Below are 13,953 nucleotides of genomic sequence, written 5' to 3' on the forward strand. Positions count from 1 at the left end.
ATTCCAAAATATCAAAATGCTTCCTACAAGCAAGCCCTTATTCTAGGTGCCCCAGGATATACACAAAAATATTTCCTCTCTCACAGTAGCTTGTAAAGTTGCAGGGGTCTTCAAATAAATTTTAAATTACTATAATAAAAAAACTTCTGAAACTTGAATTTTTTGAAGGTTATACAAGGAATCTGAATGGATTTTTTAAAAATCATAATACAAAAACATTTCTGGAATTAGAAAGTTTAACATATGGTCATCGAGAGTCTCTGCTTCTGGAGCTGGTTATTATTCTAGGCAAAACGTGTATTCTGCAATTAGATGAAGAGTTTCAAATATCCTCTTCAGAGAATGATTTAGAAAACACAGTGGAATCTTTTCATAATAGAGATTTTGGGGGAATTTAAGTTTATAAATTCCCACTATTTCTTACATCATTTTAATGTAAATAAAGAACCAAGGATGGAAATAGAGAAAAAGTTCTCTCCTAAAAACTACAGGATACAAAACTGAAAAGAGGCTGAGAAAAAAACCACAAAAACTATACGGTGCATGCCGTATAGTTTTGGAATGTAAGGCAAAAGAGACATCCCAGGATTATGAAAAGATGTGATTGGATCCATTAAAATTTTCATTTAGCCATGAGAATTATAAAAGTCATATTAGGATGACTTCAAAGTCACACTAAGACTCCTTATCCTTAACCATGTTTCCTATATCCTCCTTTGTGGGAAAGCTTTGCTCAAAATAATTTTACTGTCATTATGTATTTTCCTGCCCATGCTTTTTTTCAGCTCCACTCCCAAATCTTCAGTTTTCACCAAAACAAAAAATAAAATAAAATAAAATTCAAATACTCATGTTTCTATGAAATGGTTTTCTTTGACTGACTCTACATTATAAACATAAAACAATGATAGGCAGACCGCAGCTAAATATTAAGAGTAAATACTACATAAATCTAAATTCAGAGCAGGAAAGTTAATTTCATGAGAGAGCACTCCACCTTGGTATCAAAATCCAAGTCTTCATCATCTGATGCAGGCCACGAATCATCGATGACATGTTTGTTGGAAAGCCTTTAGAACAAAAATATACAGCAATATGACTAAGTGCAATTCTTTTTGAAAAATGTGGTGAAAAGCTGGCTATGTATATATTAAAAAATCTTTCTTGTCATAATTAAAATTTGGTTTATTAAGAAGCATTAGGTTATTTAATCCTGATTCCACTTCTCACAAACTACAAAACACTCAACGAAGACTCACTCTTAGCCCCATAACAAAAAGTGTCAGCCAGCATACTGGCAAAGCCTGAGAATACTTTTCATCACCAAGTCCTGGGGGGCTGAACTGAAACTCTCAATGGATGTAACTTTTCTTACCTGAAGTGGAACAAACCTGATAACCCAAAACAAGGTAGAAAGATACACTGCCCCTTCTCCATGGTCTGTCCCTGGTTTAAAGACTAATCTATGGCAATAATGTAGTCTTGTTTCTTCACCACCTTCTCAGGAAGGTGAAAGCACTGCTCCCCTTCCCTCCATTTACTCTTAACACCACGCAGGGAGTCCTTGAAATGTTTAGGAACAAAATGGACAAAAGTCAAAGAACAAATTCATATGTTGTTAGTGGGACAATTATTTCCAGAGAGATTAAGACATTAAATATTACAAAATCCATTTTTTTTTCCTGTACAGCTCCTGCCTTATTCCGGCCCATGTGAACTAGCAAGAGCAGAAAACCCCAACAGACAATCAGATACCCCAGGAGAGAGACTGCTGCAAAACAGGCTCGTGGCTGTACCTCTCTCTCCCTAGGTACTGTCTAGGGATCTTCCTTCCTGGATCCCTCCTTCTGCAGGGCTCAGGGGCAGTCCCAATATTTAAATCTTCAGTCTATGAAGACAGATTTCTGGAACAAGGATGGGCTCAAATGGCCAAGGGTAAATGCTATCTCCCTGCTGCTGGGAAACAAACTAAATGGAGTCTCAGTTACTGATGCTGAACACAGGCATATTACCAACTACCCAAGTGAAGCTCACTGACTGACCTGACTGACAACCACCAGCACCCCACCCTTTCCCAACATGTACAACAGAAGGACATCAGTGAACAGAGCAAAAGGGTGACAGTTAAGGGACAACCCATGCTGGGCCACAGACCTGGATAGTCCAGCAACCTCCAGCCCCCATGTATGCTAGGGGGTCTGAGTCACCCCCTGTAAGCTGGGGTGGAGGTAGATGATATCACATTCCTGTCTGCTCTGAAGAGACTCTTCCTAGAGGCTCAAGTTATTTTAACATTTTGCAATAGAAGTAACCTTGAAGCTTGCTAATTCCTCCATTTAAAAAAAAAACAAATTAAAAAAAGCAGCAACCTGTACAGTATCCCCGTGAACCCCCCCATGCCTTTCTAGAAAGCTTCCAACATCCTATGTCCTTCATCCCTATAATTTATCTTTTATCAAATGTGCCATAATCCGTGATATTCTGATATCTCTTTTCTAAAACACCTATTTGTATCCAACCCAGTATTGTTCCTCTTCAAACTTGCCTCCGCTGCTAACTCCACGCTTATTCTTGTCTGCTGTGCTAACTAAACCCACTCCCCAACTTTCTATTATTAAGACACTCACTGTGCTGGTTTGAATCTGTTATATACCCTATAAAGAGACTATGTTCTTTCAATTCACTCTTGTGGGTGCAGACCTATTGTGGGTGGGATCTTCTGATTAGCTTGTTTCCATGAAGATGTGACCACCCAATTGGGGGTGCGAACTTTTGATCAGATTATTTCTATGGAGGTGTGACCCCACCCATTCAAGGTTGGTTTTTATTAGTTTACTGCAGTCTTCCATGAGAGGATGAAGGGCAGAGACCTTTTGAAGAGAGCTCAGAAAACCAGCACAGACCCAAATGTTTGAAGATGCTAAGCTAAGAGATGAAACCCAGTTTGTCCCAGAGAAGCCAAGTGAGAACCCACAGATGCTTAAGCAGAAAGCCACTGGAATGAGAAGCCGAAAGCAACCCAACCTGGGAGCAAAGGACCACGAGAAGCCAACCACATGCCTTCCCAGCTGGCAGAGGTGCTCCAGATGCCACCGGCCTTTCCTCAGAGAAGGTATCTATCTCTTGATGCCTTAATTTGCATATTTTCATGGCCTTAGAACTGAACATTTGTTAACTAATAAACCCCATGGTAAAAGCCAATCCACTGTGAATATAAGTGACAGCACAGAAACATATATCCGACTGTGGTTAAAGGAGGAAATCTCAGGTTTTATGTATGATAAGAGGGTAAATTTTTTTTAAAAATCCATGGAACTGCACAACACTAACAAAGGTAAATCATGGACTACATTTAATAATGCAGTTATAAAAATGTGCTCTCATCAATTGTAATGGGTGTACCACACCAAGGCAGGGTGTTCAAAGGGAGTGGTATATGGGAATCCTATATTTTATGCATGATTGTTCTGTACACTGACAACTTTTCTAATTGAAAAGAAATGCATGGAAGGGAAATTATTGAGTCGGCAAGTACAGACAGTTCTTTCAGAGACATCTTAACTTGATGGCAGATGGTCTAATTTTATTCTTTTCATTTACCTGCAGTTTTAAATCCATACATAATACTTCTACATAGCACTTCCATAACACTTGTAAGTATTTTTCTTACTTGAGTGCATGTGGCACAAAATGGCCCAAAATAAATGCCAGACCAGGGCACTAAACAATACATTCGTAAATTTATAGTGCTAAAAGGTACCCCTGAAAATGTCCTAGATATATAACGATAATATAACCTGGTTATTGTTTTGCTGCTATTTATAAGACCACAGAAAGGCTAAAAGTTTCAAGGGCAGTATTTACTGCTTGATGAAAATCATCTAATTAAAGGAAATGTTATGCAAGTCAAATACACAAAATCATCAGTCATATTTAAATATGGACTCTACTAGGATTTTTAAACAATATACTGAATGTTATATGGAAGATGGAATGAGCTGCCATGTGCAAACCCTCAGCAATATTCAGATTAATTTGAGGGTTCAACCTTAGACTGCCAATGCATGGGAAACAAAAACCAAATACCTAACTTGCAATTTTGTTGTTTCAAGGTAGAACCAGTGTAGTGTGCTGCTTCCTTTTGAAACTGAGAAGATATTACAAATATTCTAACAAATGTTTGCTCAAGACATGTACAAAACCAAATGCTTAAATATAGTTTATTTGTGGAAAAAAATCAATACACCATAGATCTACTACATTTTAAAAAGGGAAAACGTTCCAAGGGCAGTACATTATTTTACAGATATGACAATTTATTTCCTTATTGATGGGTAGTTACACTATCCCCAGCTTTCTGACATTACAGTCATGTCACAATTATCCGTCACCTAAATGGATGTATATATGTAACATATTTACATAAATATCCACAAGGTACGTAAATAGATAGGATAGATCCTTAACACATACAACACATATTATATACTACTCTATAACATATAATAGACTTAACATGTGTGTGTGCATTTGGGTGTTTGCACAAGTGCATGTTTTTCTCTAGGATCAAGTCCCAACATAAAGTTGTGGGATTACAGGGATGGTATTTCTGATACGTACTGTAAACTTACCCTTCCAAAAGAATTTACCAATTTTATCTACCCACTGGGTATGAGAAGGTCCTTTTCCTCACATTCTCCAACCTTGGTTATTTTTGAATATGCTATTTCTCCATATGATTGCAAAAAACAGGATCTCATTTCAGTGTTAATTTTCATTTTTGTGATTCCCAAAGTTAAATGTCCATCATAAAACTATAACATTTATTCACCTTAATTATTAGCCCAAACTAATTAGCTATTAGTTTCATAGCAAAACAATAATACCAACTGGTAAAAATTTAGGTTTACCTGTTAGAATCATTATCCTTGAGAGCAAATTGCTGACTATCACGTTGTTCACTCATTCTTTGTTGACTTAATCCACCTTCAATAACCTCAGCAGAAGTGGTACACAAGTTTTCTGGTACTTCCACGTCACTTCCTTTGGGGTTCTTCCTTTCTTCCTCAACCTTTAACAAAAATTTGATACTCAGGAGAATTGTCATTACTTCATTCAGTAAAAAGTACTCTTTTGTTTCTAGTAACCTTATCATTTGACTCGTTTCATTGTTGTGATGTTAATCAATAAAATTTTGTTGCCTACTTTAATTTTTGTTCATGACATGTCATCAGAGTTTTGTAAACTCTTCTTCATTTCTCTGTAAGTGAAAGAAGCAGAATTTCCCAAATTCCAAAAAGGCTTTTCTTAATTCTGTGGTCTTATTGATGTACACCTGTCACAAACATTGTTATCCCCATTGGACTAAGAGAGACAGAAAAATAAAAAGACCAAAGCACAAACTCTGTCCTTTTCTGCATTTATCACCTGGACTTTGAACAGCCAGATCTAGAGGAAACAACACTGTCGGCTTCAGCCGGTGAAAGGAGCTTTCCCCTTTCCACATTAAGCTCTTCTTTCTCCCACTGTCATTTACAGTCCTTTCATTTGGATACCAGAGATCTCAAACAAGGAAAGTTTCCCACAGAACGAGAAGCAGAGCAAAGCTGCTGAACAGTTAAGGGTGGGATTCTGAAAAAATGAGCAAGGTCCCCAAGTTTTAAATTCAGTAACCACAAGGCTTTAGGGGTGAAGGGTATACAAGTATTCATCAACGTTATCCTCATTATCCATTGATAATAGGAGGAAAACCCAGAATGGTTAAATGATTCACCCAAAGCTCCTAAAGCATTATTACCTAGCATTTTATATGTCACCAAAACAGAAGATTACAATTCTATAATGCTGAGTCATGTAATTTCATCAGATAAATTACCGATTAATTCTCACTAATCAGATAAATTAAAAGTCGGACTTTGGCAAACTAATTGAAATTAATGTCCCTGAAGGAGGACATTAGACAACTTCTTTTCCTTTCAAAGGATAATACATCTAGATTTTTGCCTGGGTTTAAAACTCAATGTACCTCTGAACTCAGCTTTCTAATTTTAAGTAATAAGATATCTTGCTGAGAGTTTATGCTACCTTTATGATAAAAGAATACACGTCAAAAACTCTACCAGACTTTATTAAACAACTTAATGGAGAGACTTGACTCAGAGACATTTGAAAGGAGTGTTCAAAAATATGTAGAAGCATATATATATTTTTATGAAAAATATCTCAAAATGGTCATGTTGGAATTATAAATTCCAAGGGATGGAGTAAAGCATACAAAGGTGCACAAACAAATGCACAATAAGCAGATCAGTTTAGCTGGAATATTTGTTACAACTCTCAAGGTTAGATATATTTTTGTATCCCTTCCCTCAGTCATTGCTTCCTTCTTATTTTACTGTCTAAGGTAATGCATCTTACAGCCAATGGAAAAAAAAAAAAAAAACTGAAGAGCTTATTACTTTCTTTTCTCCTCAATGCTTATCCTGGTTCAGAAAGTCACAGAGTATCTGGCTAAATTAGTTTCCCAGCTCATAGGACACTTGAAAGGCTTAGGTTAACTAAGGACACAAATTAAGAGAATCTTTCACTGAACTCCTCTTATCCAGACGACAGAAATCATCTGTTTCTCAACAATCGCATATTCGGATAACCCCATTTTATACACGAGCGTTCTTAAGTAGAAAATCAAAAGGGATCAAATAACTGATAAGGAGACACAACAGAGTAGCAGTAAGTGAACCTCTACCTCTTTTTGAAGCTCCAAGTTCTCTTTATCCAAAGCCTGGAACTCTAACTGGACAATGCCTGGCTCATTCTTCAACCTCTGCATATCTTGCTGTAATACTTCATTTAGATATACTTTTGATGTTCTGTCACTATATGGTGGAGAAGAATGCGCATTTTCAAATTCAGCTTCCAAGGCTTTACAGTTATCAGCACTGCAATTATCATGTAATGGCTTCTGGAACAAGTCTGGCTTTGGTTTTGTTTTCTCATGAGTGTCTGTAACAGCAAACAGAGTGGGCTTTTTTGTTTGAATAATATTTCTCATTTCACTGCACCGGGTAGGGAACAAATCAACAAGGCTTTGGGGATCGCTAGACTGCCAGGGACGTCCAACGTCTAATTTCCAATCCATGGTATTTTGCTTTGGATTTTTTGTCTTTTGCACATCAAACCCTCGGTCTTCTTTCATTTCAACTTTAAGTGCATCTGGGTTCCTCATCGTTTTATTTTCTGCATCATTATAAAAACCCTCCTTATTTTTGTGAAAAATACATTCAGTGTCAGGTTCATAATCATTTTCATGGTCTAATTTATGATTTAAATCAAGTTTAGAAGACGACTGGCAAGTATACTCCTGGGACCCAGAGTATAAACGAGATGGAAAGACATTTTCAAGACTTGGCTCTCCTTGTTCAGGAACTGCCTGGAGTACAACAGGTACACATACTCCAGATGCATCGTTCTCCTCACCATCAGGTATCTTCTTTGTCAAATTAGAGGATAGTTCCTTTAAGTTTGCTCCTTCAGAGTTGTCCAGTAGTGGCTCTTCCTCGGGATGAGCAGTAATTTTACATTTTTCAGAAATTTCAGCAAACTTCTGCGTTAACTCATTTGTGATGAGTTTTAAATTATTTTTCAATTCTAACTTGCCTTGTTTGATCAATATTTCCTCATACTTTTGCAAAAAAGGAGGCCTTGAGTATACAGATATATCCTTTCTATCACATTGCTCGTTCATTTCTGGGCCTTGAGACATTTTTTGCAGATGGAAAAGTGGAAGATTAATTGGCTCAGTTTGATTTTCGGATGTGTTTTCTGTCGGGTTGCATGTTTCAACAATAACTTTATCCTTAAGTCATCAAGTACAGACAGAAAAAATTAGAAAATAATTAAAATTTAACTCTTAATCTAGGTTCTGCTATTCCAAAATAACTGAAGTGTAACTAAGAAGATACAAGTAACTTGTCTTAGCCTAAAATATGAGAAAAACATGAAGATGCAAACCCAATTTTGTCACTGTTTCTTTGGACTCAGCTTCATTCATTATATTTTAAATCTAGCAGAATTGAGTTAGGGGATCATTTTTAATCTGACAAAGTTTCATCACTTTAAAAACACTTCACCAGACCATGCCTGACATACAGAGCCTGTACAGTGCTATTAAGGACTGTTTTTACACATTAGCAGTTGGAGAGTAGGTAAACTTTAAATGACTAGGAGCCATGGCCCTTAACATCAGCAGGAAGAAAAGAAAATTCCTAAATTTTAATTCAAATTATATACTATGATACCATTCTGTACCCAGAGAATCTCCTTCTGTCCAGATCTAAGACATTCTAATGTCCACTAATGGGGGGAGGGATTTTAAAAATTTCTAATAATGTTTACTGATGTCCTACCCTAAAATAAAATATGTGGAAGATGCTAAGGGGAAGAAATTGTGGAGTCATTATTTGTACTCTAACACCAAGGACCTCATTCTGGAAGGTGTGGTTCTCTTTTTCTTCCAAAGATAAAGTTTGGCTATAAGTTGCTAAAGATTCTAGGAGTATTTGAAATTTTACATAGTAAAAGTGTTTTAAAAATTAAATATTACAATACAATCTAGAGATATTTTACATTCTAGTCCACATGTAATTTCATTTGGGCTACACTAGTTATTAAAGCACCAAAACAAAATTATACCAGAAATTTAAATTTTCACCTACCTGTGGTTGGTTGTTTTCACCTCCATCAAGCCTCTCTTGTTCTTCCTCTGATGTCCTTTTTAAGTCTACTTCTCCTGACACATCTACATATTAATGAAAATAAATGACTTAGAACAGTCAGATAAAAGACAATCTTTATAATAATAAACAAAAGAACATTTAACGAATTGAAAATGTAAAATAAGGCTAATCTTTAGCTGAACATACACTTCTTTAAGAAACAGTCATGATTATCCAGGAAGACTTCACATAACAGGCTGGGTCTTAAAAGAGGAACAAAATTTGAGACAGAATAAACAGTACAGGATTTCAGATACAAGGATATAAACATTTCAGGTATACAGGAAACAGGTGTACACTGCCAGAGGTGTAGAAACAATGTAGTTCTGGAAACCACAAACAATGCAGTTGAAGTTCTGAATGTTCTTAAAAAATGTACTATCAGGAAGTTGAGAATAGTGGACGGTGCACCATTGTATTTTTCTACGTATTTCTCAATTTTGGTTTCTGGTTGTTTTGCTCATTTATGTTGGGTGGATGAATTTGTGAATGAGCCTTAATGATGTCTGTATTCCTTGAACCTGATGGCATCTAGTGTCTCTTCATATGCCTTATTCAGGAGCCTCCTTCAGTAATGCCTTCCAACAATGTGGAAGAGAGTCAGAGTGGGAAATTGGTGCTCCACTGCTCTGGCACGCTTGGTATAGGAATCTCACTTTATATTCTTCCTGTTTTTCTAACAGTCCGTTCCTGTTACTGAAGATTCATTTTATTTGACCACATTCCACTACGCACACCTCATTCTTTTTAATTCATTGTACCCCCTGTACTCTTTGCCTGTCTCATTCATTCTCTATGCCTTTCCTCTTCCTTATTTCCTGAATGTCCTTAATTTCACTCCAGTGCACGTGTGTCAAATAAACATAGCCAAATTTTTACAAAATGCAATTTTACCTTGCATTTGTCCATTTAATATATTTTTTTCCTTCTCATGTGTGGCGTTGCATAAGGAAGCAAAAGACTTCTCTGGATCACGGTCAGAGATGCTCTGTTAAAATAATGAATTGCATAAAGATTTCCTAATCACTTTCTGAAAAACATTACTGAATTTCCTAGTTGAAAAGCAGTTAGACTTAAAAATAAGAGCATTTATATAAAATGAAAGCATTTACATGGAGAACCTCATATAAAGCCTCTAGTTCATGTCCGAGTCTTATCTGCACTTGGCTGTGGACTCTGTAAACTGAGAAAGGAAGGCAGAGCAAACATATTCACACACAAAACACTGATTTGCATTCTAACAAGAAAGCAACTTCAAAACACCTCATTCTAATTTGCATTTCCCACCAAAAATAAGAGGACATTTTAAAAATAACATATGTTAACAAATTTTTTAATATTTCATTTTTTCTAATGCAGCAGTAAAGTAAGATGCTTGGCGTAAGGATCTCTGGAATACGTGATATTGAGTATAAACATCCTTAGAAGTCGCTTCATGCAGGTAAACAAGGACTTGGGGTAACCTAATTATTTCTCTAACAAATGAGAGGTAATGCTGCATGGGAAATTTTTGTTTTGATTTTTAATACAGGAAAAATAATTGACTAGAATGACAAAGTTGTAAGAAAATCTTTTCTTTTGGTTTTAAGTAACAGCTAACAAAAAATGAAATACAGCATGCAACTCTTTGCACATTAAGAACTATTTCTACAAAGCATAGTAAGCTGTAATAACAAGGGAAGATTATGAACATTTATTAAGCATCTAAAATCTGCCAAGCACTTATTATGAACATTTTCCATTCTACATATCATAAGAAAAAGATGATTATGATAACAGCCATCATCGGAGTCATTCAATTAAGTTGCTGGCATGGAGATGTGACCCACCCATTTGTGAGTAATAAGTGATTAGATTATGGCCATGGAGGTGTCGCCCTGCCCATACAGCATGGGTCTTGATTAGTTTACCAGAGCCCTATAAGAGCTTGGACAGAAGGAGCTCAGGGCTGCAGCCAACAGGGACATTTGGAGCCGGCTATTGAAAGCAAATTCTTCCTAGCCCAGAGTTTGCCTGGGAGAAACTAAAAGAACAGCCCCAGATGCCTAGAGAAAACCATCCTGGGAGAAAGCCACTTGGAAACCAGAACCCTGGAGCAAGCGGATGCCAGCCGTATGCCTTTAGATCTAACAGAGGTTTTCCGGACATCATTGGCCAGCCTTCAGCCAGGCTATCCTAATGTTGATGTCTTTATTTGGACACTTTTATGACCTTAGAACTATAAATTTGTAACCAAATGAACCCCCTTTATAAAAGCCAATCCATTTCTGGTATTTTGCAAATGACAGTATTAGCAAACTGGAACACATGATTTATCTCATGTGCAGGGAATATGTGATAGTTCAGTTCTTGGTAGTATCTTAACTGGATGGGTTAGAATTGCAAACAGTATAGGTTGCTTCTTTTGTCAAAAAGCTAAGGAAAAATGATTGTATAAATTCATCCTCTTCCAAGAAAAGGAATGAAAAAAAAGAAAGATCCTTGGGGGGCCATGACTGATGAATGCAAGTGAGCACACACACATAGGTACACATACACAGCTATTAGGTAGAAAGCTTAAAATAAATACAACGGATACAGACAAATAACCAATCAAACAGACAATGACGAAATGTTTACTGTGAGGGAACAATTAGGCTTTGGGTAAATAAAAAAGTAAAGAAAAGAAAAAACAAGGTGGGGATCATGAGACAACATCAATCAAATACAAGCTTAGCCAAGATAGAACAAGAAAAAATAAAAGAATTACAAAAAGGTATGTGGAGAAATCTGTCAGTGTATATTTGTGTGTGTGTGTGTGTGTGTGTGTGTGTGTGTGTGTATCTCACAGATAATTACAAAGACTTTCGTTCATAGGAAAGTCTTAAAAAAACTGTTTCTTCCTACTCTATGGTTGCTTGTTTATAAATGCTATGTAACAGTTTTAATTTTATCATTATAAAATAAGTCATTCAAATAGTTGAACACAGTCTTCTACCCCTACCTGAAAGTTCTAAATGATCCCTAGAAAGAAAGAAAAATCTAAAAGGAAACATTCTTAACACATCAACTCACTACTCAAGAGAAAAAAATAGGTAATCAGAACTTCTAAGGAATAATGTTTGGCTTGAAACCATAGATATAAGAGAACACGGGGTGGGCCTAAAAAGGTTGATACGTTTTTAACTATACCCTAATCTAAGCTCATTATTGGAGGACACCTGAAAATAGACTAGGAACTTCTTTCTTATTTATGATGTATTCCCTCAACAGAACTCAAATGAACTTATACATCCTAAATATTAAAAGGAAATATTAAATTTAAGCCATAGTTTTAGAAATTGAAATAGACATATAATGCTTATCATATTACTTCTAAGGCTCTGTTATAGAGAAATCCACGTCTGTCCATTTAGTCAGATTCCAAAATATCAAAATGCTTCCTACAAGCAAGCCCTTATTCTAGGTGCCCCAGGAGATACACAAAAATATTTCCTCTCTCACAGTAGCTTGTAAAGTTGCAGGGGTCTTCAAATAAATTTTAAATTACTATAATAAAAAAAACTTCTGAAACTTGAATTTTTTGAAGGTTATACAAGGAATCTGAATGGATTTTTTAAAAATCATAATACAAAAACATTTCTGGAATTAGAAAGTTTAACATATGGTCATCGAGAGTCTCTGCTTCTGGAGCTGGTTATTATTCTAGGCAAAACGTGTATTCTGCAATTAGATGAAGAGTTTCAAATATCCTCTTCAGAGAATGATTTAGAAAACACAGTGGAATCTTTTCATAATAGAGATTTTGGGAGAATTTAAGTTTCTAAATTCCCACTATTTCTTACATCATTTTAATGTAAATAAAGAACCAAGGATGGAAATAGAGAAAAAGTTCTCTCCTAAAAACTACAGGATACAAAACTGAAAAGAGGCTGAGAAAAAAACCACAAAAACTATACGGTGCATGCCGTATAGTTTTGGAATGTAAGGCAAAAGAGACATCCCAGGATTATGAAAAGATGTGATTGGATCCATTAAAATTTTCATTTAGCCATGAGAATTATAAAAGTCATATTAGGATGACTTCAAAGTCACACTAAGACTCCTTATCCTTAACCATGTTTCCTATATCCTCCTTTGTGGGAAAGCTTTGCTCAAAATAATTTTACTGTCATTATGTATTTTCCTGCCCATGCTTTTTTTCAGCTCCACTCCCAAATCTTCAGTTTTCACCAAAACAAAAAATAAAATAAAATAAAATTCAAATACTCATGTTTCTATGAAATGGTTTTCTTTGACTGACTCTACATTATAAACATAAAACAATGATAGGCAGACCGCAGCTAAATATTAAGAGTAAATACTACATAAATCTAAATTCAGAGCAGGAAAGTTAATTTCATGAGAGAGCACTCCACCTTGGTATCAAAATCCAAGTCTTCATCATCTGATGCAGGCCACGAATCATCGATGACATGTCTGTTGGAAAGCCTTTAGAACAAAAATATACAGCAATATGACTAAGTGCAATTCTTTTTGAAAAATGTGGTGAAAAGCTGGCTATGTATATATTAAAAAATCTTTCTTGTCATAATTAAAATTTGGTTTATTAAGAAGCATTAGGTTATTTAATCCTGATTCCACTTCTCACAAACTACAAAACACTCAACGAAGACTCACTCTTAGCCCCATAACAAAAAGTGTCAGCCAGCATACTGGCAAAGCCTGAGAATACTTTTCATCACCAAGTCCTGGGGGGCTGAACTGAAACTCTCAATGGATGTAACTTTTCTTACCTGAAGTGGAACAAACCTGATAACCCAAAACAAGGTAGAAAGATACACTGCCCCTTCTCCATGGTCTGTCCCTGGTTTAAAGACTAATCTATGGCAATAATGTAGTCTTGTTTCTTCACCACCTTCTCAGGAAGGTGAAAGCACTGCTCCCCTTCCCTCCATTTACTCTTAACACCACGCAGGGAGTCCTTGAAATGTTTAGGAACAAAATGGACAAAAGTCAAAGAACAAATTCATATGTTGTTAGTGGGACAATTATTTCCAGAGAGATTAAGACATTAAATATTACAAAATCCATTTTTTTTCCTGTACAGCTCCTGCCTTATTCTGGCCCATGTGAACTAGCAAGAGCAGAAAACCCCAACAGACAATCAGATACCCCAGGAGAGAGACTGCTGCAAACA

At 36.0% G+C, this 13,953-nt stretch overlaps 1 protein-coding gene across 5 annotated transcripts in view; it reads right to left on the reverse strand.

Moving 5' to 3' along the window:
- LOC119535544 (ankyrin repeat domain-containing protein 26-like) overlaps positions 1-13,953 on the reverse strand; it is a 961,331-nt gene that overhangs the window by 12,540 nt on the left and 934,838 nt on the right. For 4 of the 5 annotated variants that reach the window (XM_037837894.1, XM_037837895.1, XM_037837897.1 and 1 more), the window contains exons 6-11: positions 13,172-13,244; positions 9,669-9,762; positions 8,715-8,797; positions 6,746-7,855; positions 4,911-5,071; positions 998-1,070 (exon numbers count right to left, since the gene is read on the reverse strand). In XM_037837894.1, the coding sequence (XP_037693822.1) occupies positions 998-1,070; positions 4,911-5,071; positions 6,746-7,855; positions 8,715-8,797; positions 9,669-9,762; positions 13,172-13,244 (1,594 nt within the window). The remainder of the gene's footprint in view (positions 1-997; positions 1,071-4,910; positions 5,072-6,745; positions 7,856-8,714; positions 8,798-9,668; positions 9,763-13,171; positions 13,245-13,953) is intronic. The other variant, XM_037837896.1, reaches the window with a different exon arrangement.

Source organism: Choloepus didactylus, chromosome 5, assembly GCF_015220235.1.
Source record: "Choloepus didactylus isolate mChoDid1 chromosome 5, mChoDid1.pri, whole genome shotgun sequence".
NCBI classification, from domain to species: domain Eukaryota; kingdom Metazoa; phylum Chordata; class Mammalia; order Pilosa; family Megalonychidae; genus Choloepus; species Choloepus didactylus.